Source organism: Cnephaeus nilssonii, assembly GCF_951640355.1.
Source record: "Cnephaeus nilssonii genome assembly, chromosome: 4".
In the NCBI taxonomy this organism is placed as follows: Eukaryota; Metazoa; Chordata; class Mammalia; order Chiroptera; family Vespertilionidae; genus Cnephaeus; species Cnephaeus nilssonii.
Window position 1 is genome coordinate 9,498,094 of NC_137075.1, and position 27,089 is coordinate 9,525,182.

The 27,089-nt window shown below is 43.5% G+C and overlaps 1 protein-coding gene across 2 annotated transcripts in view; it reads left to right on the forward strand.

Annotated features, from left to right (window-relative positions):
- ITGB1 (integrin subunit beta 1) overlaps positions 1 to 27,089 on the forward strand; it is a 57,788-nt gene that overhangs the window by 13,219 nt on the left and 17,480 nt on the right. For both annotated transcript variants that reach the window (XM_079768050.1, XM_079768051.1), the window contains exons 2-7: positions 6,319 to 6,385; positions 10,267 to 10,352; positions 13,689 to 13,911; positions 15,668 to 15,838; positions 16,994 to 17,232; positions 26,073 to 26,228. In XM_079768050.1, the coding sequence (XP_079624176.1) occupies positions 6,319 to 6,385; positions 10,267 to 10,352; positions 13,689 to 13,911; positions 15,668 to 15,838; positions 16,994 to 17,232; positions 26,073 to 26,228 (942 nt within the window). The remainder of the gene's footprint in view (positions 1 to 6,318; positions 6,386 to 10,266; positions 10,353 to 13,688; positions 13,912 to 15,667; positions 15,839 to 16,993; positions 17,233 to 26,072; positions 26,229 to 27,089) is intronic.

Here is a 27,089-nt window from a genome sequence, read left to right on the forward strand (position 1 = left end):
TTTCCAGCTCTGGAACCTTGAGCTGGGGGTCTAGTGTGCTGCTGGGACCTCTTGCTCCTCATGGGCGTCCTCCACTGGGATGATCTCCCTCCTGATTAAAAAAGTGGCTCATGTGGCTGCCAGACCAGCTTGTTCTGCACCTCTGCCCCTCCTACCAGTCTCAGTGTGCTTTCTTCTTAACTTCTCTAGTTGTAAGACTTCCATTTAGCCAGCTTTCAGGCAGTTCTGAATGATGGTTTTTCCATATTTTAGTTGTAATTTTGATGTGGCTGTGGGAGGCAACACATACCTGTGTTTACCTACACCGCCATCTTGGTTCCTCTCTGCCCTGTTTTTTTTTTTCAATTTCCTTACTCTATATTGAATAGAATCTAAACTCTTTTAGCATGGCTTTGAAGGCTCTCTGTAACCCAACTCCTCCTGCTTCACTGGTCTCAGTTTCTGTTATTTCCCACTTATAATTTAAACCTCACAAATAGTTAAGTACTTTAGGATTCTTTTTGGCCTCTATATTAAGATTTTAACATAATTGATACTTACTGTAGAAAATTACAAGGATAAAAATAATCACTCATCTCACTGACCAGATTTAACTACAAATAACATAAACAAAGAGAGGCCTGGTGCACGGATTTGTGCACATTGAAAGGAAATTAATTAGAAGGTGTCCAGCAGGGCAGGACTGGGCAAGATGGGCCAGGCATGCCCTGAAGCCAACCTCCTGCAGTCCCTCCCCATCCGGCTGCACCTGGGGTGATGCTGGGGCTGAAAGGGCATCTGCAGAGTGACCAGGGGTCCCTCCGGCAGGTGGGGTCCCTCGGCCTGGCCTGTGGGGATCGGACCAAAACCGGCAGTCTGATATCACCCAAGGGGTCCCTGAGTGCGAGAGGGCACTCTGCAAAGTTGCTGTCACATGGCAGCTCCTGCGTTGAGCGTCTGCCCCCTGTTGGTCAGTGCGTGTCATACCTACCAGCCAGTCGGCCTGTCACTTAACCTTTTATATATATAGGCTAGGGGCCCAGTGCAAGAATTCGTGCACCTTGAAAGGAACTGTGGGCCGCGCGGCTGCAGTGGGCACAGGGGTGGGTCTCAGCCCATCCTCTGTGCTCCTGCCCAGCCTCTCCCACTGCAGCCCCTGGTCCCCTGTCTGCTGGCCGCCCTGCTTCTGCCACCACTACTCTCATGCGCTGATGGTGCTGGCCCCTCAGGCATCCACCGATGGTATGGCGCCATTGGGGCCAGTGCCAGCAGTGGGTGCAAGCAGGGCCATTGCCAGCAGCAGGTGCGAGAGGTGGCTGCTGGCCCCTATCACTCCTCAGGAGCAGGGGAGGTGGAGAAGTCCTGAGGGGTGATCAGGGCCAGCAGCCGCTGCTGGCACCTGCTGATGGCACTGAGCGATCGGGGCCCGAGTCAGGCTCTGGCAGCAGGTGCGAGCACTGGGTGGGATCACGGTGCGCAGGAGCAAAGAATTTTCAGTAATCACCAGAGAGAGGTGATTGTGGCCGACACCCGCAATGTTCCGCACTCTGCCACCTGCTGCCGACGCCCACCATGTTCCACGCACGTGCCCTGGTGGTCAGCGCACCTCAGAGCGACCAGTTTGGTTGGTTGTTCCACAGTTCAGTCTATTTGCATATTAGGGTTTTATATATATAGACTTTTTTTCTGGTCTTCTTCCTCTAACGATAGAGTGAGACAGTTCCATTTGTGGAGGTGTGTAGTCACCCCAACATGTTTAGAAATTAAGGTTGAAAAGAAATAATTAGAATTCTTCTCAGGGCTCCATGGCTTTGCATGTACAAACCTTTTTGCCTGGAAGTCTTTTCTCCATTTGCCAACCCATTTCTTACATGCCTAATTCTGGCTGAAACATTGCCATTTCCATGAAGCCTCTGAACATACCCAGGCAGATTTTGGGTCCTTAGTGCACTTTGTTTTTGTCTTCATTATAGAAAACATCATGTCATTTTGTAATTATTTGAATTTTTATCTTTGAAGTGAAAATTCCTTGAGGTATCCCAGATAGGGCACAAACCTGACATAGTTGTCTGAGGAAGAACTTTCAGAGACACCATTGGTCCAGGGAAATAGAGTGTTTTAAGAAACAATGGTGAAATGTATTAAATATGTAATTTTTGTGGGTCGTAAGCTGCTGTATCTCCTCAAGTGCATATTGTAGGCAGTCAAGACATTTTTGAACGAATTAATGAATGTAGAGGGTAAGGTAAGGTCTGGAAAGTTTTCTTTTGCAAGAGCAGTTGTACATGCATGGTAGCGAGTGGACACTAATTATAGCAGAGGGAGTAGGAGGTTTTGAAATGGAGACCAGTGTAGACAACTATTTCTAGAACCTTGAATATAAGAGGATACAAAAGATAGGGTCAGGTTAATATCTGAAGGCATCTCTCCCTGTTGGCCCCTAATATATACTGTTCTATGTGGAATGTTCTTGATGGGAAACTCCTTAGGCCACCTTTTCTCAGTGTAAGAATTCCTGGAAGTACAGCACAGGCCCCATTCCAAGATGGTGGTTTTTAGGTGTGCGGTGGGCACCGGGTAAATCTGATGCACTTGTTCCCTACATCACACTTTGGGAAGTGCTGCCTTAGGAAGCTCTAGGTGTGTCCTTCTTCCCCATACAGGTGCAGAAGTATCTGGTACCTTTAAAGACTGGCACAATTGGGTGGGGAGGCTGTTGAGTCTTCTCTGTACTTCCTCTTCACTATCCAGCTCTCTGCTGCTGACTTTCCTGGTGGCCACTTCTAACCAGGCTCTCTTCTAAACCTTTTTGTCCTCATCGCTCTTCTTTATTTTTAACTTCTGTCTTCTATCTCCTGTGGCTTCTGTTTTCTGGACAGAAATCCTGGCCTTTTTACATCACCAGCCAGTGACTGTGCCTCTGTTTTGCCGGTACGCTGACCAGTCACAGGAGAGCTGACATTTGTCCTTGAGCTCTTCTTGGATGTTGTCCTTGTTCTCTCAGCTGTGCTTCAACACTAAAGTCTTGATTTGTCTGCTTCTGGGTTTGAGCTCTTCCAGAGGCCTGATGTTTTCAGAAGGCTGATCTTTGGCTTGACAATGTTTATAGGAGGACGATGGCATTTAAAGAAATATTTTAAAACTATGTAACCTAAGAATGTTAGGAAATATTTTCTGTTACCTAATAACATTATCTTAATGGTGATTCTCTGAAGTGTGTAATATTTTAAGAGGTTTCTCAAGGTAGTCTAGTGATTCTTGAAATAGCCTGAGAAGTATCCCTATGAAACACGTATCAGTCCATATATGGTCTTTGTGCAGAAACTGCCCTTGATGCTCCATTTGTCACAGTCATGCATTTCCTTGGGAGTCTTAATGTTCCAGGTTCTTTTAGTCACAGCTTTGGAATTGATAACATTTGAGTTGCTTAGAAGTATGGTCTACATGGATTTATTACATGTTGCTTCTTTTAGGTAGGCCTTAAAAGGTGAACTGTTAGGCATTTCACACTTTGTGTCAGTTTTCTTGGTTTTCTGGATGCAGTCACTGATATATAAGCACAACTGTGAGCTCCTGGCATAACAAAACTTGGCTAGTCTGAGCACAGATGCCAAGTGGATGACTATGCACATTATTATCACTTTTCTCTGGGAAGCTAACAGAGAAAAGGGGACAACTGTTCACAGCAGGGAAAATGCAAGTACTTGGGTGCTCTAAGACAACTTTGAAGCACTGTCTGGGAGCTATAGAAATTGCATCCTGGAATGTAAGGTTTTGAAGATGGAGGTTTTTAAAAAATATATGTTTGCTAAATGAAGGAAATTTACCAAAATGAATAATTGCACACAGCTACTCATCCATAAAAGAAGAAAAGACTATAACAGTTTAAAAACAAATAAACCCATAGTATCTATATTGTGCTTACAGCTGTTTGTCATCTACAGATCTCTTGGTTTACTTTATATGCTGTTATTTTTGCATACCTGTTATCTTAATGTATACCTTACATCCAAAATTATTCTATAAACCTTTTGATGTTACTCCATTTTATTATTCTTATGACTCTAATAGGTCTATTAAGTTGGTGCAATTAGCCATTGCCCTATTTTTGGGTAGATGTTTGCACTTTCACTCTTGTAAATATACAGAGTTGGGTAAAAGTTGCTTTACAGTTGTGAATACGGAAACACAGAGTTTATTCTTATATTATTATTTAGTAATTATTATATTATTTTCATACAAACAATTGTAAACCTATTTTCACCCTTGAGTTCTGTACTGATTGTGTATGTGCATGTGTATCACCTCTTATATTTTTAATTATTTCCTTAGGATGAATTCCCAATAGCTAGATTGCTAATTCAGAGGTAGAAACATATTTTCATGACCTTTGATATAGGATGTTAAATTATTTCCCCCCAAATTATACTAGTTTACAGAGCCATATCTGGTTTCTCTCAGTCTTCTGCAGTAAGTTTTGTTAGGTTAAAAAAAACAAAACACCTTTTTTTTTTTGCTTCCTAGTTTACCTTATATTGCTTTCATTTCTTTTTATTTGATAACTAATAAAGCTCTTTTTTTTTTTTGCCTGTGTTTGTTTTTTTATATGGTTGGGACAGATATTTATGCATAATTATTTGACTGGCTGCTAGTCCAGAGCAGAAAGTAGTTAAGGGATAGGATCAGTGACCTCTGGCTATAGCCGTCTTCGACAAACTGGAAAGTTGTAGATTAATATAGTAAAAATTTTGATTCACAGAAAATTGCTATCTCTACATATAAAAGGCTAAGTGTCCTTGTGTCCAACCAGTAGCTATGACACATACTGACCACCAGGGGGCAGACACTCAAGGCAGGAGCTGCCATGATGCGCACTGGCCATCTACACTAATAAAAGAGTAAGATGCAAATTGACCTTACCTTCGTGACATCCACCAGCCAACCAGGAGTGAGTATGCAAATTAACCCAACAAAGATGGCAGGTTAAGTTGCATATGCAGGCGCCGAGTGGCCGGGGGCGTACCACACTGCCCCAGATGCTCCAGGCCTCTGGGCAGCGTGGGAAGGCGGAAAGGCGGCTCTGACCGGAGCAAAGGCGGTGCCGGCAGCCAGGATAAGATAGGCCCATTCTTACACGAATCTTCGTGCATCGGGCCTCTAGCTTAAAAATAAACGGCACTACGAACGTGGCGCCAACAAACCAACACTCACCTTCCCCCAAGTGGGGCCCAGCCCACCACCACCCAGGAGCAACACCCTACCAAATCACAGCCATTGCTGTCAAGACCCCATGGCAAAAAATGCGGCCCACAGCCCAGCCCAGCCAGGAAACGGTCGCTGTGGGTGCCAGGTAATAACGTCACGTAGCAACGCCTGGCTTCCTCTCCCTAGTGACTAGCCTCCTTGGAGTTTCTTCAGCCCAGGAACCCAACTTGCTTTATAACCAGGTGCAAACATTTTACAGTTTAACCAAATGTTTGTGAAGCGTTTTCCCGTGCTTCATCTCATTTGATCCTCACAGAAGTCCTGGAGTAGGTAGATAGGAGACTCTGTAGAATCCTATTTTCTTTTCATTAGCAAGCAGTGAATAGAGATATTAAAATATTTCTTCTAATTTCCTTTCAATGTGCATGAGTCCGTGCACCAGGACACTAGTGTATATATAATAGTTTAGGTTATTCTGCTTAATATACAAAATATTATTTACTTTTTCTTTAGAGACTCTGTAAGACTTTAGCCTCTTTTAGGTTTCTTATGCTCCTCCCTCCCCCACCTTTTTGGAGTCTAGTTTGTAGATATAGAAATTGTGGGGAATTAAACTAAATATTTTATTAACTCCATGCATAAAAGTTGATTTTCTTAAAAAAGAAATTTAAAAAATTGAGTCAGAACCTTGTACAGGATATTGGTTGTCTCCTGAGGAAAAATAAAAACTATTAAAAAATTGTAAGAAGATGTCACATTCTAGATATGCCTGTTTGACCCCTTAGGAACCATAGGCAATAATAGAGATACATATTTCACAGGACAAAGAAAGTTAATAGCTTTTATAAGTGTTAGGGAATACTCAACACTGTTAGTCTTTTTTGAAGTACTGTTATTTAAATGTTAAGTATATGTGAATTGAAGAAAAGTAAGAACAGATTCTGGAGATTTGTTATGAAAGTTATTTTAGTTAATATAGGTGAAAGATGAGGTACATGGGGAGGAAAGGTAAAATGACTGGGGTGTGGAAAAAGATTGGAGAAAAAATGGTTGAGAGGTATGTTAAGGTAGATAGAAATGATTTATGTTTAATACGTTTTATTTTTAAAATATAATGTACATTTTATATTTCAGATGAATTTACAACTGATTTTCTGGATTGGACTGATCAGTTCAGTTTGCTATGTGTTTGGCCAAGCAGGTAAATAAAAAAACCATATTTGTGTTTTCATTTCAGTATCTTGTATGGCTTTTTGACCAGTTAAATTCAAGGGAGACCTAAGTCAGATCCTACTGATCCATATGAAAGCCCTGAAATATCTCACTCGAGTAAAGGGCAAGGTCCTTACTATGGCCTGCAAGGCCCCTCACCTTTGCCACCCAGAAATATGGTAGGCAGGTCTATAAGTGAAATGCTAAAATGATAGGATATTAGAGGCGCAGTTCACAGATTCGTGTGCCAGTGGGGTCCCTTGGCCTGGCCTGCGCCTTCATGCAATACGGAACCCCGCAGGGGATGTCGGATAGCCCGTTTCGGACCAATCCCTGCAGGGCCAATACAGACAGGAGGGAGCCCGATCCCCACAGGCCCGATCCAGACAAGAGGGAGCCCAATCCTGTGCATTGAGCATCTGTTTCCTGGAGGTCAGTGAGCATCATAGCGACCGGTCGGGTCGCTCAGTCACTTAAGCTTTGATATATAGAGACTAGAGACCCAGTGCATAAAATTTGTGCACGGGGGGGAGGGGTGTCCCTTAGCCCAGCCTGCACCCTCTCCAATCTGGGACCCCTCAGGGAATGTCTGACTGCCGGTTTAGGCCTGATACCTGCAGGATTGGGCCTAAACCGCCAGTCAGACATCCCTCTCACAATCCGGGACTACTGGCTCCTAACCGTTTGCCTGCCTGCCTGCCTGCCTGATTGCTCCTAAGTGCCCTCCCATGATTGCCCCCTAACCACTCCCCTGCGGGCCCCTAACTACTTCTGCCTGCCTGCGGGCCTGATTGATGCCTAGCTGCTCCCCTGCCCGTCTGATTGCCCCCAACTACCCTCCCCTGCCGGCCCAATGGCCCCCAACTGCCTTTCCCTGCTGCCCAGATCGCCCGCAACTGCCCTTCCCCGCAGGCCTGGTTACCCCTAACTGCCCTCCCCCACCGGCCTGGATGCCCCAACTGCCCTCCCCTGCAGGTCTGGTCCCCCCCAACTGACCTCTGGGTAGAAATTAGTGTGTATCAAGGATTTTAAAGCCATTAATATTCTTCAATTCAGTATTTTTTTTAAATCTATGATAAAAAAAAGTAGAGTTTTATATTATAAGAATGGGATCATCTGAGTGGGTGCATCTATGTGTATGTATGTGTACATATGTGTTTCAGGGGTTTGTGTGTGCATGTGAGCAAGCATGTGTGAACACAAGTTTGTTCACTAAATAGGGTGCGATATAATGAAATATGCAATTATTAAAAGCCATCATTTTGAAGAATTTATAATGATATTCTTAGGCTAAAGTATAAGAAGTAGTACACAAAATGTATGTCCTTAGTTTCATTTATATAATGTATATATATTATGCATTCTTGATATTTTTTACCTATTTATATGAAACTAGAGGCCCGGTGCACGAAATTCGTGCACGGAGGGGGGTTGTCACTCAGCCCAGCCTGTACCCTCTCCAATCTGGGATCCCTCTCACAATCCAGGACTGCTGGCTCCCAACTGCTTGCCTGCCTGCCTTCCTGATTGCCCCTAACCGCTTCTGCCTGCCAGCCTGATCACCCCCTAACCACTCTGCTGCCAGCCTGTTTGCCCCCAACTTCCCTCCTCGGCTGGCCTGGTTACCCCTAACTGCCCTCTCCTGCAGGGTTGATCACCTCCAACTGCCCTCCCTTGCAGGCCTGGTCCTTCTCAACTGCCCTCTCCTCTGGCCATCTTGTGTCCACATGGGGGCAGGATCTTTGACCACATGGGGGCAGCTATATTGTGTGTTGCAGTGATGATCAATCTGCATAGTACTCTTTTATTAGATAGGATAGAGGCCTGGTACAGGGGTGGGGGCCAGCTAGTTTGCCCTGAAGGGCGTCCCGGATCAGGTGGGGATTCCTTGGGGCATGGGGCGGCCTGAGTGAGGGGCCTGTGGTGGTTTGCAGGCGGGCCATGCCCCCTGGCAACGCAAGCGGAGGCCCTGGTATCTGGAATTTATTTTCCTTCTACAATTGAAACTTTGTAGCCTGGAGCAGAGCCAAGCCTGGGGCTCCCTCCGAGGCCCGAAGCCATTTGTGTTGGGGTTATAATTGAAACTTTGTTGCCTTAAGCGGGTGGGCCCGGCCAGGGTGTACGGAAAGCTTTGCTTCCCCTGTTGCCGGCAGCAACCCTGGCCTGCTCTCTCAAGCTCCATTCTGCCGCCATTTGTTTGAATTTGTTTACCTTCTATAATTGAACTTTGTAGCTTGAGTGGAGGCTTAGGCCTGCAACGGCTGGCAGAAAGCTTGGCTTCCTCTGTTACCTAGGAAACCTTGCTCTCTGTGGCTGTAGCCATCTTGGTTTGGGTTAATTTGCATGCTCGCTCTGATTGGATGGTGGGCGTGGCTTGTGGGCGTGGCCTGTGGGTGTCGGAGGTATGGTCAATTTGCATATTTGTCTATTAGATAAGAAAAGACTTGAAGGATATATTTAATAGTAGTTCTATCTTATGAGCACATTGTGGGTGATTTTTAGGTTTTTTTTTCTTTATGTTTTTATGTATTTTTCAAATTTTCCATAATGAGCATAATCTGAAAAGACACATTGGAGACAGTCCATGTCAGTGTTTACCACATGAAAGGCATGCTGATATTTAGATTAAAGAATTGTAAAACATACTTTGAACACAGAGCCTGATAAATCATGGGATTTTGGCTTGGATGAATATGAACTTTTCAAATATTTAACACTAGAGGCCTGGTGCATGAAATTCGTGCATGGGGGGGTGGTGTCCCTCAACCAAGCCTGCACCCTCTCTAATCTGGGACTCCTCGAGGGATGTCCGACTGCCTGTTTAGGCCCGATCCCACATCCCTCTCACAATCCAGGACTGCTGGCTCCCAACCATTCCCCTGCCTGCCTGCCTGATTGCGCCTAAGCGCTTCTGTCTGCCAGCCTGATCATCCCCTAACCACTCCCCGTGATGCCTAACTGCTTCCCTGCCGGCCCAATTGCCCCTAACTGCCCTCCCTTGCTGGCCTGGTCACCCCCAACTGCCCCTGCTAGCCCGGTCACCCCCAACTGCCCTCCCCTGCCAGCCCGGTCACCCCTAACTGCCCTCCCCTGCCAGCCCGGTCACCCCTAACTGCCCTCCCCTGCCAGCCCGGTCACCCCTAACTGCCCTCCCCTGCCAGCCCGGTCACCCCTAACTGCCCTCCCCTGCCAGCCCGGTCGCCCCTAACTGCTGTTCCCTCCTGGACTGGTTGCCCCCAACTGCCCTCCCCTACAGGCCTGGTCCCCCACAACTGCCCTCCCCTGCAGGTCTGATCTCCCCCACCTGCCCTCCTCTGCCAGCCTGGTCCCTCCTAACTGCCCTCCCCTGCTGGCCTGATCGCCCACAACTGCCCTCCCCTGCTGACCATCTTGTGGCGGCCATCTTGTGTCCACATGGGGGCGGCCATCTTGTGTGTTGGAGTGATGGTCAGTTTGCATATTGCCACTTTATTATATAGGATAATAAAAAGGGAAACCTACTCTGGATGCTTATAGGGTGTGGCAATATGACTTAAATGAAATATGCTTTGCCAATTTGTAAGAAAACTGACAATTATAACCATTCAACCTGATAGATCTGGAATTATGCCTTTGACAAAAAGGATAAATGTGCATTAATAATTGTATGTAGTCCTTGCTATAGAAGACAGGAAAGATAACTGTCTTTTTATGGCTTTGTGTTAAGGTAATCTAGAATCACTACTCTTTGGGGCCTCTTTAGGGAAGGTCTAGATCATAGTTTTCATATTTAATGTTCATATATATAATTCATCATTGTGATCCTGATTTTTTATTATTTTCTCTCTTGACACATCAAATAAAGTGGTCTATTCTTTTTTTCCCTGACAGATGAAAATAGATGTTTAAAAGCAAATGCCAAATCATGTGGAGAATGTATACAAGCAGGGCCAAATTGTGGATGGTGTACAAATTCAGTAAGTAAGACAGCACAAATTCTTTCCATTTATTCTCTAGTCATGTAGTATTACACACAACTGTATCCTTGGAAGAGCTCAGTGTGAATTTTCATTTAAATCAATATTTGTTGAATAAGCGTCAACTCTGTGTACAGTATTGTATGATGATCTAGAGTTGTGCTGATCAACACCTCATGTGACTTGAACACTTGAAGTATGGGTGGTTCAAATTGAAAATTGCTGTAAGCCTCAAATAAATAACGAAGTTTGAAGACTTATTAGCATTTCAACATTATTAATACTTTTTAAAATCATTATTTTATATATATAGCCCACCTTTGTGGAATGTATATTTCTATTGGATAGCTGCCCCCCAAACTCTAGCTATTTAATTTGACTATTTTAGGGTTTTCCCTTTTATTGATGGGAGAGGTATAAATTAACATTTCTAATTATATTTGAGTTAAACTAATATGGAATTGATTTTTTATCTGAATTGATTTGCCAACTATTGAAGTTAGGGTTTAAATTTTATTCACTTTTGTCATCTCTATATATTGCTTAACATGGAACCTTCCACAATAGCTTACTGAATGAACAGACAAACCAATGAATGAATGAATGGATTAGAACAGGAATTGAAGGAAAGTCATTTTGAAGATGTATAATTTATTCAGAGTGAATATCAGAAGGTCAAAACTTATTTGTTTTTATTCAATCATTTGATCTCCACATTTCAAGTACCCATTTTATAGACATAACTGGTCAAATTTGGTTTGACCATCTGAAAGAAAAAATGAAAGGTTTTTGTTTTGTTATTTAAAAATTTTTCTAATGGTTACTTTCTGTTTTCCTAAAAATAGTATTCTGGAATTAAATTGGAGACAATGGAGGAAATAGGGAGTGCTGAACTTAATTGCAGTTTCACTTAAAAGGTTCTAAATGAGTGATAACTACTAACATCAACAGTATCCATTTTATTAGGGTTACTAGAGGCCCGGTGCATGAAATTTGTGCACGGGGGGTGGGGAGGTCCCCTCAGCCCAACCTGCACCCTCTCTAATCCGAGACCCCTTGGGGGATATCCGACTGCCGGTATAGGCCTGATCCCAGGGATCGGGCCTAAACTGGCAGTCGGACATCCCTCTCACAATCTGGGATCAGTGACTCCTAACCGCTTACCTGCCTGCCTGCCTGATCGCCCCTAACTGCCTCTGCCTGCCTGCCTAATCGCCCCCAAGTGCCCCCCTGCTGGCCTGATTGCCCCTAACTGCCACCCCTGCCATCCTGGTCGCCCCCAAATCCCCCCCCCTCGTGTCGGCCTGGTTGCCCCTCACTGCCCCCCTGCCAGCCTAGTCACTCCACGCAGCCTGCTGTTCGGTCGTTTGGTCGCCCCTCACTGCCCTCCCTACCAGCCTGGTCGCCCCACACAGCCTGCTGTTCAGTCGTTGCGTGAAGGTGTCCCGACTAATTTGCGTATTACCCTTTTATTAGTATAGATTATTAGTATAGTAGATTATTAGTATAGATAGTTTGCCTGGAGTTGACAGTTATCCTACCCTAACTATTTAAGTAGTTTAGCCTTTGATCTTTGTAGCATAATTCTTAAGTTAATAAGGCTATTTTGGAATATGTTGAATGACATTTTACTTACATGTTATGATTTCTGGATTGGCTAATATTTAGAAAGTAATAATGTACTAGGTAGTAATTTATGTTTGATAATACATAAAAACAGTGCAATTTTGAACCATCTGATCCATGGCATGTTTTTTTTTTTCCAGTTGTTTTTCTAATTATTTAAATGTTCTCATTTAAGCTTATGTTTCCCTTTAAAAACAACTGATCAAAACCACTGTTTATTTTTTGTATTTAAGTGTTCTAACTATATACAACACCATAAAGTTGGTAGATCATAAAATACAATATCAAAGTGAACATAAGTGACCCCAAATGAAAGGCATTCTCTCATTTTCCCAGTGTTAAGATTTAAAAATTTTTTGACTTACTAAATATATAATTTTTAGGGAGATATGTCAAATGTCTATTATAATAATTGATTTAGTTATATGTACACATTTAAAAATCATACATACACTCACATTGTTTTTTTTTCCCCCTCACATTTCATGAAAACATGTTATTCAAAATCTTTTATATACATCTTAAAAGCACTGTTTTTGTTTTTACTAAGGTACTTTGGTCATCTGATACAATTTTTATTTCCATCTAAGTTGTTGATGCATAACACATTCTAAAATCATGTCATTACTGGAAATTTTACCCCAAGCCACAAGTACCATTTACATACCATTATGATCTTTTCTATTATTACAATTTACCCGGTGGAAATATATTCATAACTCTTGTCATATAATCACTTACTGTATTGTTTACTGTAATATTCAATGCTTAAAATTGTTTTAAAACTCCAAAAATACTAAATTTGTGCTAAATTTCTTCTTTTTGTTTAAAATGACATCATTAATCAAGAGGCTTTTAGGATAACATGTTTTCCGCAATATATTGTTCAAGGTTATTATGGTGGAGAATACTACATAATATGAGAGGCTTCTAAGGAATTTTCTTAAGGAAAAATATTTGCTGTTTGGTTGTATATACATTATTAGTGGATGTTAATCATGCTGAATTAGTGATTTCACTAAATAAATTTATTAGATACTCTGAATTTGAAGGTGGCATAGTTAAAATGTACACTTAGATCAGTCATAAGTATTATTAAAATAATACATTACTAACAATATATTAGTAAAAACAGAAAGAATTACTTTCCAGGGAAACATTCTACAGAATAAAAGCCTAATATGCTAAGTGTCCAGTTGTCCGGTCGGCTGTTCAACCAATCAAAGCATAATATGCTAATGATATGCTAAGGCCACTCAACCGCTCGCTATGACATGCAATGACCATCAGGGGGCAGACGCTCCAACTGGTAGGTTAGCTTGCTGCTGGGCTCCGGCCAATCGGGACTGAGCAAAACAGGCTGGACATGCCCTGGAGCCCTCCCATATCCCTCCCTGGCTGGCCAAATTTCCTCTCACGTCTCTCTCCAACCCCATAGGAGATGTCAGAGAGCCGATTTCAGCTGGATCCTGTAGGCCAGGCTGGGGGACCTCACTGGTGCACAAATTCATGCACCAGGCCTCTAGTTTTGTTTAGAAACGAGCATTTATTATGGATTAGATGAAGGAAACATTTTGTTTAAAAACTAGAAATTAAGTACATTCAATATGTCACTTGATTTGTGCAATTTGATTGTGTATTAGCAGTTAAGTGAAAGATTTGACCATTATACTTTTTATTTATACCTATATTTTATTAAATGCCACTTAGACATTTTTACAAGAAGGAATGCCTACTTCTGCACGATGTGATGATTTAGAAGCCTTAAAAAAGAAGGGTTGTCATCCAGATGATATAGAAAACCCCAGAGGTTCCAAAGATATAAAGAAAAATAAAAATGTAACCAACCGTAGCAAAGGAACTGCAGAGAAGCTCAAACCAGAAGATATCACGCAGATCCAACCACAGCAGTTGGTTTTGCAATTACGATCAGGTAAGACATCTAATTCTATGATACCTTTGTTTCTTTCTACTTGAGCTTTTCACAACAACTTTATATAATCCTCATAAGTTTCTGTTGAGGGTTAATTTTCATATGTGGACATGTTTTTAGACATGTTTTTCCAGACATAACAATTTGTAATACATAATTGAAATAATAATAAATATTGCCTAATGTTCAAAGTAAATTGTTAAAGATTAAGAAAGTAATAGATTTAATGGTTTTTAAAAATAAAAGTGTTCATATATGCAGACAACATTTTAGCCTATATTTTTCTTTTGTATATGTTTAGTATTGTTAAATTATTAAGGTTTTTATCAGAATCTGTAGCAATCTTGTATCTCTAACAACAACAAAACACAAGCCCTCTTCCTGCTCATTCCAAGGTCCATCCCCTTTCTCTCAAAAGAGTGGTGTACATTACTTTTGTCCCTGATTTCCACTCCCATTTACTCTTCAACCTGGTGCAGTCAGGCTTCTGCCTCTTAGCCTGTTCTGGCAAAGCTCTACCATCACCTTGAACCACCAAGTCTAGTGTACCCTTGTTGCGGGAGGCCTTTTTCTTTTTTACCTTTCTGTACCAAGTGATGCCTTTGAGCCTCTTGAAATGCTCTTTATCTTGACTTCTATGGTATCACTCCTAGTTTTTCTTAATACTGCTTTCTAAACACTTTTTTGTGTGTGTCTTTTTGTCTTCCTTTCTCTTTGCAGTCCTAGTTGTAGGCTTTCCTCTTATGGCTTTAAAACCATTTGTATATTGTCATACTGAATTTTCTCTTAAACTTCTAACCCATTTATTGAACTATGTACTAGAAATTTATATAGAAATAAAGTACAAGGTAGTTGTTATTAATCCTTACTCGAGGATATTTTTCATTGATTTTTAGAGAGAGTGGAAGAGAAGGGGAGAGAAAGAAAAACATTGATGTGAAAGAGACACATCGATTGGTTGCCTCCCACATGTGCCTTGATCAGGGCCAGGGATTGAGCCTGCAACCTCAGTATGTGCCCTTGACCAGAATCGAACCCAAGACCCTTCAGTCTGCAGGTTGATCGATGCTCTATCCACTGAACCAAACTGGCTAGGACTACAAGTTAAAATTTTTATGATTTTTTTTTTCACCCAAACCTTCTCTTCCTCATGTATTTTCTAAGTGAATTATACCTAACACCTCTTACTCATCTCTCTTCTCCTTCCTCATTGTTTCCATTCAGACTTTTCACTGTCTTAGATTTTTGCTATAGTTTCTTAACAAGTTTCTTTGTGTCTGTAAGTAATTTTTAAAACTTTTTACCAGGTTTTCTAAAGTAAAAAAAACCAGATTATGTTATTTGCATATAGTAGGATCCCATTAAACAGAGAACAGTCTTGATTTACAACTTCAAACTCTTAAAAAGTCAGGTGTACCCTATAATGTGCCCTTCTCACCCACCCCAGTTTCATTTATGTTTTCCATCTACTTGTTTTTCTCTGTGCTAGTTATAAATTAACCATTTTTGTCTGCTTTACCCACTATGGATTTGGGATGTTGTCTTTTTCATCTTGTATCCCCAGGCTCTGGCATTTTAAGTATTGGAATGAAATTGAATACACACCCATTGTATTATGTATAGAATTTTGTGAAAAATATAGCAATAATACATTTCATTTTATGGTGTTTACCTTTCAAATACAGTCTGTTTGGTTTTCCTCATTGCTTTTTGTTGTTAACAAGCTAATTTCATTTTCTAATATCTGTTTAATTAGGGGAGCCTCAAACATTTGCATTAAAATTCAAGAGAGCTGAAGACTATCCCATTGATCTTTACTACCTAATGGACCTTTCTTACTCTATGAAAGATGACTTGGAGAATGTAAAAAGTCTTGGAACAGATCTGATGAATGAAATGAAGAGGATTACTTCGGACTTCCGAATAGGTGGGAATATTGAAAAAATTGATAATTTTCATTTGTATAAATCTTGGCAGTTTTGTTCTTCACCACATACTTATGAGATAAATAAGGTCAGGTTTTAGGCTTTTCTTTCAGAGAGGACTGATAATTTTTGTCACACATCTAATAATTTTTCTGTTTCCTTATTCCTCTGTTATGTATACTACCATGTTATTTGACACAGATTATAGTTGTGCCTTATATCCACTGGGTATTAGTTCCAGGACCCATGCTGATACCAAAATCCAAGGATGCTCAAGTCCCTTATATAAAGAACTAAAGGCCCGGTGCATGAATTCGTGCACAGGTGGGGTCCGACAGCCTGGCCACCGATCAGGGCTGATTGGGGCCAACTCGCCCAGTCCCAATTGAGGCCAGCTGGCTGGGGGAGGGGTCGCGGGAGGTTGGCTAGCTGGGGGTGGGAGGGCCTGTGGGAGGTTCTGATCGGGAGGGGCCGTGGAGGTTGGCCAGCCAGGGGAGGGGCCATGGGAGGTTGGCTGTGGGAGTGCACTGACCACCAAGGGGGCAGCTCCTGTGTTGAGCATCTGCCCCCTGGTGGTCAGTGCACGTCATAACAACTGGTTGACCGGTTGTTCTGATTGTCCGATCATTGCAGACATTCGGACCTAATGGTCGCTTAGGCTTTTATATATATATATAGATGGTATTTTCATTTAGGCAACATCATAGTGCTCGGTGCATGGCAAATTCAAATGTTTGCTTTTTGTAATGTTCTGAGATTTTTAAAAATATTTTTGATCTGCAGTTGGTTGAATCTGCAGATGCAAAACCCACGGATGTGGATGGCTGATATTCTACCAGATGGATAATGAAATGCATGCTTATGTTCAGGAATTTAGTCACTCATTTGTTGATTTATTTTATAAACATGTTGAGTATTCAGGTTCTATTTCATTACTAATTAATATGATTGTACCAGCCAGTATAGCCTACTCTCTCTTGAGACCTGAATTTTTCATATTATAATGATCTCCTTTGAATCCTTATTATTAAAATCTTATTATTTTTTGTAAGGAAAAAGGTTGACTTACATGTGGTAACATTCTTGATTTTCTTTTTAATGCAAATTTATCCATTCATCTATCCATCCATTTCTCTTTATGCATTTTTCCTACACAGGGTTTGGCTCATTTGTGGAGAAAACTGTGATGCCTTACATTAGTACAACACCAGCAAAGCTCAAGAACCCTTGCACAAGTGAACAGAACTGCACGAGCCCATTTAGCTACAAAAATGTGCTCAGTCTTACTGATAAAGGGGGAGTATTTAATGATCTTGTTGGTAAACAGCGCATATCTGGAAATTTGGATTCTCCAGAAGGTGGTTTTGATGCAATCATGCAAGTTGCAGTTTGTGGGGTAAGTGCATTCATTTTCTACAAAGGTATATTATTTGTATGAATTTTAGTGTGATTTTACTATCAGTTAATGGAAAAAATTATCTTTATTACCATATCATAGTTAGTTATTCCAGAGAAGTACAGAATTTAGTCCCTTAAATTTCCTCCAACCATAGGTGTTTTATACAAGCACTAGAGGCCTGGTGCACGAAATTCGTGCACTGGGGGAGGGTGTCCCTTAGCCCAACCTGTACCCTCTCCAATCTGAGACCCCTCGGGGGATGTCTGACTGCCTCTTTAGGCCCACAGGGATCGGGCCTAAAGAGGCAGTCAGACATCCCTTTCACAATCCGGGACTGCTGGCTCCCAACTGCTCGCCTGCCTGCCTGATTGCCCCTAACCACTTCTGCCTGCCAGCCTAATCACCCCCTAGCCACTCCCCTGCCAGCCTGATCGACGCCTAACTGCTCCCCTGCCAGCCAGATCATCTTCAACTGTTCTCCCCTGACAGCCCGGTCACCCCCAAATGCCCTCCCCTGCATATTCCCTCTTTATTAGATAGGGTTTTTTCTTTAACATATTGGACAGCTCTAACTGGTTTGGCTCAGTGGATGGAGTGTTGGCCTGCAGACTCAAGGGTCCCGGGTTCGATTCCAGTCAAGGGCATGTACCTTGGTTGGGGGCACATACTGCAGGAGGCAGCTGATCGATGTTTCTCTCCCATAGATGTTGCTAGCTCTCTATCCCTTTCCCTTCCTCTCTGTAAAAAATCAATAAAATGTATTTAAAAAAAAACCATATTGGACAGTGTACCTGCCGTGGTCTTGACAAAACAGTAAAAATGTAAACCCAAACTAAAAGTCTCATAAAATAAACTCCTTAAACAGGAATTTCATGAGACTTGGAAAGGTGATATCATGTGGTTGTTTCTTCCTTTTTTTCTTCTCTTTCTTTTTCTTGATGTTTCATCTTTTGTCCTTTCTTTCTTTTCTCCTTGTATTCCTTTTCTGTCCTCTCTCTAAACTTTTCCTTTGGTAGAATCATCAGTACTTGAATCGCTCCCTGGGGGCGCGGGTGCCTCCCAGCGAGACACTGAGGGCTGCCACTGGGAGGGGATGGCGGCGCGGGGTCGCAGGCGCCTCCCATCCAGACACCCTGGGCTGCCTCTGGGAGGGGATGGCGGCGTGGGGTCGTGGGCGCCTCCCATCCAGACACCTTGGGCTGCCTCTGGGAGAGGATGGCGGCGTGGGGTCGCGGACGCCTCCCAGCTGGACACTGGGGGCTGCCTCTGGGAGGGGATGGCGGCGTGGGGGCGCGGATGCCTCCCAGCCGGACACCCCGGGCTGCCTCTGGGAGGGGATGGCGGCGTGGGGGACAGACGCCTCCCAGCCTGACACCGGGGGCTGCTTCTGGGAGGGCGTGGTAGCATGGGGTCCCCGGCACCTCCCAGCCGGACACCCGGGTTGCCCGGCTCTCTGCGGCAGCCCTCCCTGGGACTGGGGGACTCCGGCAGGGCTGAGCCGACTGGGCGCCGCCATCTTGTGGCTATGGGGCCGCCATTTTGTCGCGGAGGTACAGTTAATTTGCATATTACTCTATTATTCGATGGGATATGTAATCATGTCTCTATTTGAGCTAGGCACTTAGTTCATTTATACAGGGTTTTAAAAATCCAGTATGCTTATTTGAAACAGTTGGGCACTTCAGCTGGTGTTCTAGGTTTTTAGAAGAGACCCAGGTATCCTGCCTTTCTGGCTTTGTGCCAGAAAGGGAATTGAGGTCATCTGAGGTATCACAGTAGCATTAAAAGTGCTCAAATGGAGCGGTGTCTCAGGTGTCATTTTCCTTTTATCAGCTTTCTTCTGCTTATCATCTTTAAAATATGCCTTTCCCTAACCCTGGCTGGTGTGGCCCAGTTTGTTAGAGTGTTGTCTCATGTACCAAAAGGTCACAGTTCAATTCCCTGTTAGGGCACATACCCAGCTTGCAGGTTCTATCTTCAGTCGCAGCATGTATGGGAGGTAACCAATTGATGTTTCTCTCTCACACTGATCTTTCTCCTAATTTGTAAACCAAGAACATAATATTTTGAGAAGACATAATATTTGTAATTTTTAAAAAATATATTTTTATTGGTTTCAGAGAGGAAGGGAGAGAGAGATAGAAACATCAGTGATGAGAGAGAATCATTGATTGGCTGACTCCTGCACACCCCCTATTGGGGATCGAGACGGAAACCCGGGCATGTGCCTCTAACTAGAGTTGAACCCGGGACCCTTCAGTCCGCAGGCCAACGCTCTAGCCACTGAGGCAAACCGGCTAGGGCTGTAATTTTAATTATAAGATTTTCATTAGTACCATTAGACTAGTGATTAGAATTTTATGATCCATTTACTAGCCGAAGATTTTGGGATGACCTTATAGTGAGGTAGTTGAAGCTGAAATTAAAAAACATTGTGAGGTAGATAATGTAACACTATAGGATAGTGATTAAGAGAGCAGTCTTTAGACTATTAGAACATAACTTCAAATTTTTCCATCACTACTGATCTCAGGCAATTAGCCATTTTAGAGGGTTGTTTCCTTTTCCTTAAGAAGGGATAATAATAGATATACCTCATTAGGCATATTATGAAATTTAAATATAGTAATCCATCTAAAGTGCCACTAAGCACTCAGCAGATATTGACTAATATATTATTGTTACTTTTGACTTCTCTCTGGGTAGTTGCAATTTAAAGGTAGCCTGCTTTTAAAGGGAAAGAAAGAGCAATCTAGGTAGTGCCTAGCCTGACACCTCTTTTCTTTCCAGCCATTTGTGATCCTGTTAGCAGCTCACTGGTGAGAGAGAGCATTCTCTGGGCTACCTGACTGTGCCTCAGCTTGTGGGATTAAAGCAAGCCATAATATCCATGGCCACTACTGTCTTTCTGATTGTTATGCTGAGGTAACTGTTCACTCACTCGAGATGCAAAAGAGACATATGTTCCACTGAGTTGCTAGCATTAATAAACTTAATTTCTGCCTTCAAGGAATTTACAGTCTTATGAGGACATAAACAGATGTATTGAGTAAATTTAGACAAATATAATTACAAAATTACTGAGAGAGAACAAGATTTTACGACTACATTAAATTCTTTGTTGAATAAGGTGGAGACTAAAATAAACGAACAAGTAAACAGTACTGATGTGTTATAATGATGGAATTAAGCAGGGCAAGTCTTTGGAGAAGATTATTTTTCTGTGCTTAAAAAAGGAAGGCCTAATATGGAGGGCCCATAAAGGAAGTATATGCTATAGAAGATAGAGCAAGGATAGAGGATGGAATGGAACAAGACAGCATCAGAAAGGTAAAGTAAAGACATGTCTGAGCCCGACCTGCAGGGCTCAGTAAGCATCGACATATGAACCAGGAGGTCACGGTTTAATTCCCGTCAGGGCACATGCCCAGCTTGTGGGCTCAATCCCCAGTGGGGGAAGGGAGGGGAGTGGTGCAGGAAGCAAGTCAATCAGTGTTTCTCATCATTGATGTTTCTATTTTTCTTGCCCTCTCCCTTCCTCTCTGAAATCAATATATGTGTGTGTGTATATATATATATATATATATATATATATATATGTATATGTATATATATATATGTATGTATATATATACATACACACACACATGTATATATATATGTGTGTGTGTGTATATATATACACACATATATATACATACATACATATATATATGTGTGTATATATATATATATTTTTTTTTAAGCACGGGCTGAGACATTTTTATTTACCTAGCAAATACATGATGTGAAGCATGTACTGTGTGCTAACCACTGTGTAGCTGCTACAGTGGAGAAGATAAGCAAAACCAGATGTGGTCCCTGCCACACATAGAATTAGTTTGCTTACCTCCTAGTGGGAGTAAGACATTGATTTTAAAAGATACAGTGTTTTTTTTTTTTTAATGAATCTTTATTGTTCAGATTACAATTGTTTCTCCTTCCCCCCCCCATATCTCCCCACCACCCAGTTCCCACCCCACCTCTGCCCTTACCTCCCCCCCACTGTCCTTATCCATAGGTGTATGATTGTTGTCCAGTCTCTTCCCGTACTCCCCACACAGACACCCCTTTCCCCCTGAGAATTATCAATCCACTACCATTCTATGCCTCTGATTCTATTAAGTTCACCAGTTTATTCTGTTCCTCAGATTTTTAATTCATTTGACTTTTAGATTCACTTGTTGATAGATATGTATTTGTTGTTCATAATTTTTATCTTTCTTCTTCTTTTTCCTCTTTTTAAAGAATACCTTTCAGCATTTCATATAATTCTGGTTTGGTGGTGATGAACTCCTTTAGCTTTTTCTTATCTGTGAAGCTCTTTATCTGACCTTCAATTCTGAATGATATCTTTGCTGGGTAGAGTAGTCCTGGTTGTAGGTTCCTGCTATTCATCATTTTGAATATTTCTTGCCACTCCCGTCTGGCCTGCATGGTTTCTGTTGAGAAATTAGCTGATAATCGTATGGGTGCTCCCTTGTAGGTAACTAACAGTTTTTCTCTTGCTGCTTGTAAGATTATCTCTTTGTCTTTTGCCCTTGCCATTTTAATTATGATGTGTCTTGGTGTGGTCCTCTTTGGATTCCTTTTGTTTGGGGTTCTGTGTGCTTCCTGGACTTGTAAGTCTATTTCTTTCATCAGGTGGGGGAAGTTTTCGTTCATTATTTCTTCAAATAGGTTTTCAGCATCTTGCTCTCTCTCTTCTTCTGGTACCCCCAAAATTCTGATGTTGGTTCGCTTGAAGTTGTCCCAGAGGCTTCTTACACTATCTTCAACTTTCTGAATTCTCTTCTCTGCTTGCTTCTCTGGAGGAGTGTCCTTTGCCTCTTTGTATTCCAAATCTTTGAGTTGATTCTTGCGCTCCTCTAGTCTGCTGTTGGGTCTCTGTATAATATATTTTATCTCAGTCAGTGTATGTTTAATTTCTACTTGGTCCTTTTTCATATCCTCGAGAGTCTCATTGAATTTATCGGCCTTTTCCATGAAATTCTTGAAAAACCTTATAACCGTGGTTTTGAACTCTATGTCCAGTCGCTTGTTCTCCTCCATTTCTTTGGTTTGTGATCTGTTTCCTTGTCTCCTCATTTTCACTGCTTCCCTGAGTTGGTAGGGTAGCTTTGTGTATTAGATGTCCTATTGGTTCAATGGGTCAGCCTCCCAGTTACTTGAGGTGGACACTCTTGGTGTACCCTTGTGTACTGTGTGCCCCCCCGCAGGAGCTACAGCAAGAACTAGTTTTCTCCTCCTTTGCTTGAGCAGTTTTGGAGCAGTCTGACTGGAGCTGCAGTTTATTTGGTTAAGCTGCCACAGAACAGTCCCTTTATATGCAAAAGCTGTTGTGTGGAGCCTGGGCGGGTTTGTAGAATGTGCGGGGCGGGGCCTCAGGGCTGGGCAGGACCTCGGGGCGTCACTAGGCTAGGGCGTGGCCAATGGCGATGGCTGGCGTCAGCCGTCTCTGCCTTTCCGCGTTTCCAAGTCCCTGTGCCCCGTGCTCCAGCGCAGTAAAACAATGATTGCTGGGCACACCTCTGCAAAAAAGTCACTCTCACTTTCCGACCCGATGGCTGAGAGTCCAGCTTCTCCCCGTAGGTGTCTGGGTCCCCCACGTGTCCCCAGAAACTGGATTTTAGAGTGATCGGGAGCTTGTCTCCCTGCAGGTTGAAGAAAAGCCGCGCACCGAGTCGCCCGCCGCCAGCCCGATTCACGCGCGCCTCCGTACCTCAGCTCTTCAGCGTTTGTGCTCCTTTCTCTCCTTAGTTGTAAATCTACCACTCCGCCAGCTTTCCAGTGGTTCTGGGTGGTAGACATTTTGTCTTTTAGTTTCATTTTTTTTTAAATATATATTTTATTGATTTTTTACAGAGAGGAAGAGAGAGGGATATAGAGTTAGAAACATCGATGAGAGAGAAACATCGATCAGCTGCCTCTTGCACACCCCCTACTGGGTATGTGCCCACAACCAAGGTACATGCCCTTGACTGGAATCGAACCCGGGACCCTTGAGTCCGCAGGCCGACGCTCTGTCCTCTGAGCCAGACTGGTTTCGGCTTAGTTGTATTTTTGAAATTGTTGTGCGAGGCAGCAGATTAGTTGTTTAACTTTGCCGCCATCTTAGTTCCTCCCAAAGATACAGTTTTTAAAACAGCTGAGATAAATGGACAACCAGGCAGGATATAGTTTTACAGTGGGATAGAGGAGCTTTATTCAATGGGTTCTATGTATTAATCACAAGAACTAGTGGCCCGGTGCACGAAATTCATGCACATTAAAAGGGGATTAATTAGAGGAAATATTTTAATATTGCTATTTGCCCTTTCTCTATAATAGAAGTGTCAGAGATAAAAGAAAATTAGTAAAATGTATATGAAAATCTTCCTCCTGTCAGAGTCTGGGGCTCGGTGTGGGACCCAGAGTTAAGTCGCCGCCCACCCGCGGTGCCTCAAAATCACACGGGACCCAGACCCAGCCAGCCCCATCCCCATTGGGCAAGATCCAGACCTGGCTGGCTCCACCCCTGTCAAGCCCTGCCATGCAGGGGACACAGCCTGAGGTCCCCCAGCCCAGAACCGGGGGGGGGGGGACACACCTTGAGGTCTCCCGTCAAGCCCCGCCGGGCTAGGGGCATGGCCTGAGGTCCCCCATCAAGCCCCGCTGGGCCGGGGGTATGGCCTGAGGTCCCCTGTGAAGCCCCATCAGGCGGGGAGCGTGGCCTGAGGTCCCCCAGCCCAGTGCCAGGGCAGGTCACGCAGCTCAGATCCCCTGGTCTGGCGCCAGGCGGGGGGTGCAATCTCAGGTACAGCAGCTTGCAGTCCCCCTTTAAGCCCTGCTGGGCAGGGGGCATAGGCTCAGGTCCCTACTGATGGCTCCTTAAGGCTTGTTACAGGAACTCGGCCACCGCCGTGGGTGCAGCCATCTTGTGTTATGGAAACCCCACCTCTGTTGTGGGTGCCACCATCCTTATTACTGTCTGATGGTCAATTTGCATATTCCCTCTTTATTAGTGACCTGGTGCACAAAATTCGTGCACATTGAAAGGGGATTAATTAGAGGAAATACTTTAATATTGCTATTTGCCCTTTCTCTATAATAGAAGTGTCAGAGATGAAAGAAAATTAATTAAAATGTATATGAAAATCTTCCTCCTGTCAGAGTCTGGGCGTGCCATGGGAACCAGAGTCAATTCGCCACCCACCCACATGCACCTTGAAATTGCGCAAGACCCAAACCCGGCCGGCCCCACCTGCATTGGGCTAGATCCAGACCCGGTGCTGGGGCAGGGGGCATGGCCTGAGGCCCCCTGTCAAGCCCCGCTGGGTGGGAGGTGCAGCCTCAGGTTCCCTGCTGATGGCTCCTTAAGGCTCGTTACGGGAACTCGGCCTCTGCTGTAGGCGCAGCCATCTTGTGTTACGGGATCCCTGCCTCTGCTGTGAGCGCATCCATCTTGTGTTACGGGATTCCTGCCTTCACTGTGGGCGCAGCCATTTTACGGTGTGACGGTCAATTTGCATATTCCCTCTTTATTAGGTAGAACTAGAGGCCCGGTGCACGAAATTCGTGCACGGACGGGGGTTGTCCCTCAGCCCAACCTGTACCCTCTCCAATATGGGACCCCTCAAGGGATGTCTGACTGCTCGTTTAGGATCGGGCCTAAACGGGCAGTCGGACATCCCTCTCACAATCCAGGACTGCTGGCTCCCAACTGCTTGCCTGCCTGCCTTCCTGATTGCCCCTAACCGCTTCTGCCTGCCAGCCTGATCACCCCCTAACCACTCTGCTGCCAGCCTGTTTGCCCCCAACTTCCCTCCTCTGCCGGCCTGGTCAACCCTAACTGCCCTCTCCTGCAGGGTTGATCACCTCCAACTGCCCTCCCTTGCAGGCCTGGTCCTTCTCAACTGCCCTCCCTTGCAGGCTGGGTGCCTCCCAACTGCCCTCTCCTGCTGGCCATCTTGTGGTTGCTATCTTGTGTCCACATGGGGGCAGGATCTTTGACCACATGGGGGCAGCTATATTGTGTGTTGCAGTGATGATCAATCTGTATATTACTCCTTTATTAGATAGGATAGAGGCCTGGTACAGGGGTGGGGGCCAGCTGGTTTGCCCTGAAGGGTGTCCCGGATCAGGTGGGGGTTCCCTTGGGGCGTGGGGGGGCCTGAGCGAGGGGCCTGTGGTGGTTTGCAGGCCGGCCACGCCCCCTGGCAACCCAAGTGGAGGCCCTGGTATCTGGAATTTATTTTCCTTCTACAATTGAAACTTTGTAACCTGGAGCGGAGCCAAGCCTGGGGCTCCCTCCGAGGCCGGCAGCCATTTGTGTTGGGGTTATAATTGAAACTTTGTTGCCTTAAGCGGGTGGGCCCGGCCAGGGTGTACGGAAAGCTTTGCTTCCCCTGTTGCCGGCGGCAACCCTGGCCTGCTCTCTCAAGCTCCATTCTGCCACCATTTGTTTGAATTTGTTTACCTTCTATAATTGAAACTTTGTAGCTTGAGTGGAGGCTTAGGCCTGGCGAGGGCAGGCGGAAAGCTTGGCTTCCTCTGTTACCTAGGAAACCTTGCTCTCTGTGGCTGTAGCCATCTTGGTTTGGGTTAATTTGCATGCTCGCTCTGATTGGATGGTGGGCGTGGCTTGTGGGTGTGGCAGATGTATGGTCAATTTGCATATTTGTCTATTATTAGGTAGGATAGTTTTAGAATTGTGCAAAGAGAAGGTAAAAAAATACAGAATAAGGTTAAAAATACAACGGTAGCATATATGAATTATTGTGAGTAGTATTTTAAATTTTAATCCTTTTCTTTTCAAGTCATTGATTGGCTGGAGAAATGTTACACGGCTGCTGGTATTTTCTACGGATGCTGGGTTTCACTTTGCTGGAGATGGGAAACTTGGTGGCATTGTTTTGCCAAATGATGGGCAGTGTCACCTGGAAAATGATATGTACACAATGAGCCATTATTATGTAAGTGCTTAATTCCTTACACATTGAGTGGAATCATGTTGATTTTAGTGTTTAATACTAAGAGAAGTGTGGGTGACAGGCTTGTGGGTTTTTCAGAGTGTTAACATAAGAAACATTCAAACCTGTGAAGAATTTTTGTGAGTTTATTTGGGCCAAACTGTCAATAATTGATAGGAAGCAAAGTCTCAACAGATTGAGATAATGCTCTGGAGAATGGCAGTTTTGTACCTTATTTTATGCATTACAATCAAAAGAGGAGACTTAAGTAGGTTACATGAAATCCACTGGTGAAAGATTAGGGAAGTGGGAGAAAGCAAAGCAGGAAACCTCTGGGATTGGATAAAAAGTAAAATGATAGACACACACTTCTTTTACTTAGGTGGATATAGGATAGTTAATAGTCAACAACTAACGCAATAACATTGAGGGGATTTGTGGTCTCCACAGAGGAGTACCTGTGCTTTGAGGGGTCCAGAAAAAGGAAAATTACTTAGACATTCCAAAGATATGTTATCATAGATGAAAAAAGACAATAGGCTCAGTTAAGGTAAAGATTGACCTTTGTCGGAAGATACCGCCTAGGACAGGACTACCCACCATAAACTGCTTTTAGTTAAAAAGCTTTAATTTCAGACCATCCTAGATGGTTACTTTAGGTCTCTGAGTTTGTAAGGCCATCATGTAAGCCTCTCCTAAGCTTGTCAGGTTTACTATGTGGCTTCTTTTTGTCCATAAGGGTTTGGATTTTGTTATTTTGGTAAGTATGGGTCCTGACCTAATATGCAGGAAAGTTAGTATTGCTGTTTCTATAGATGTGGCTTTGTGCTTGCTTCCTTGCACTTAGAGAAGGGCCTCAGTAGG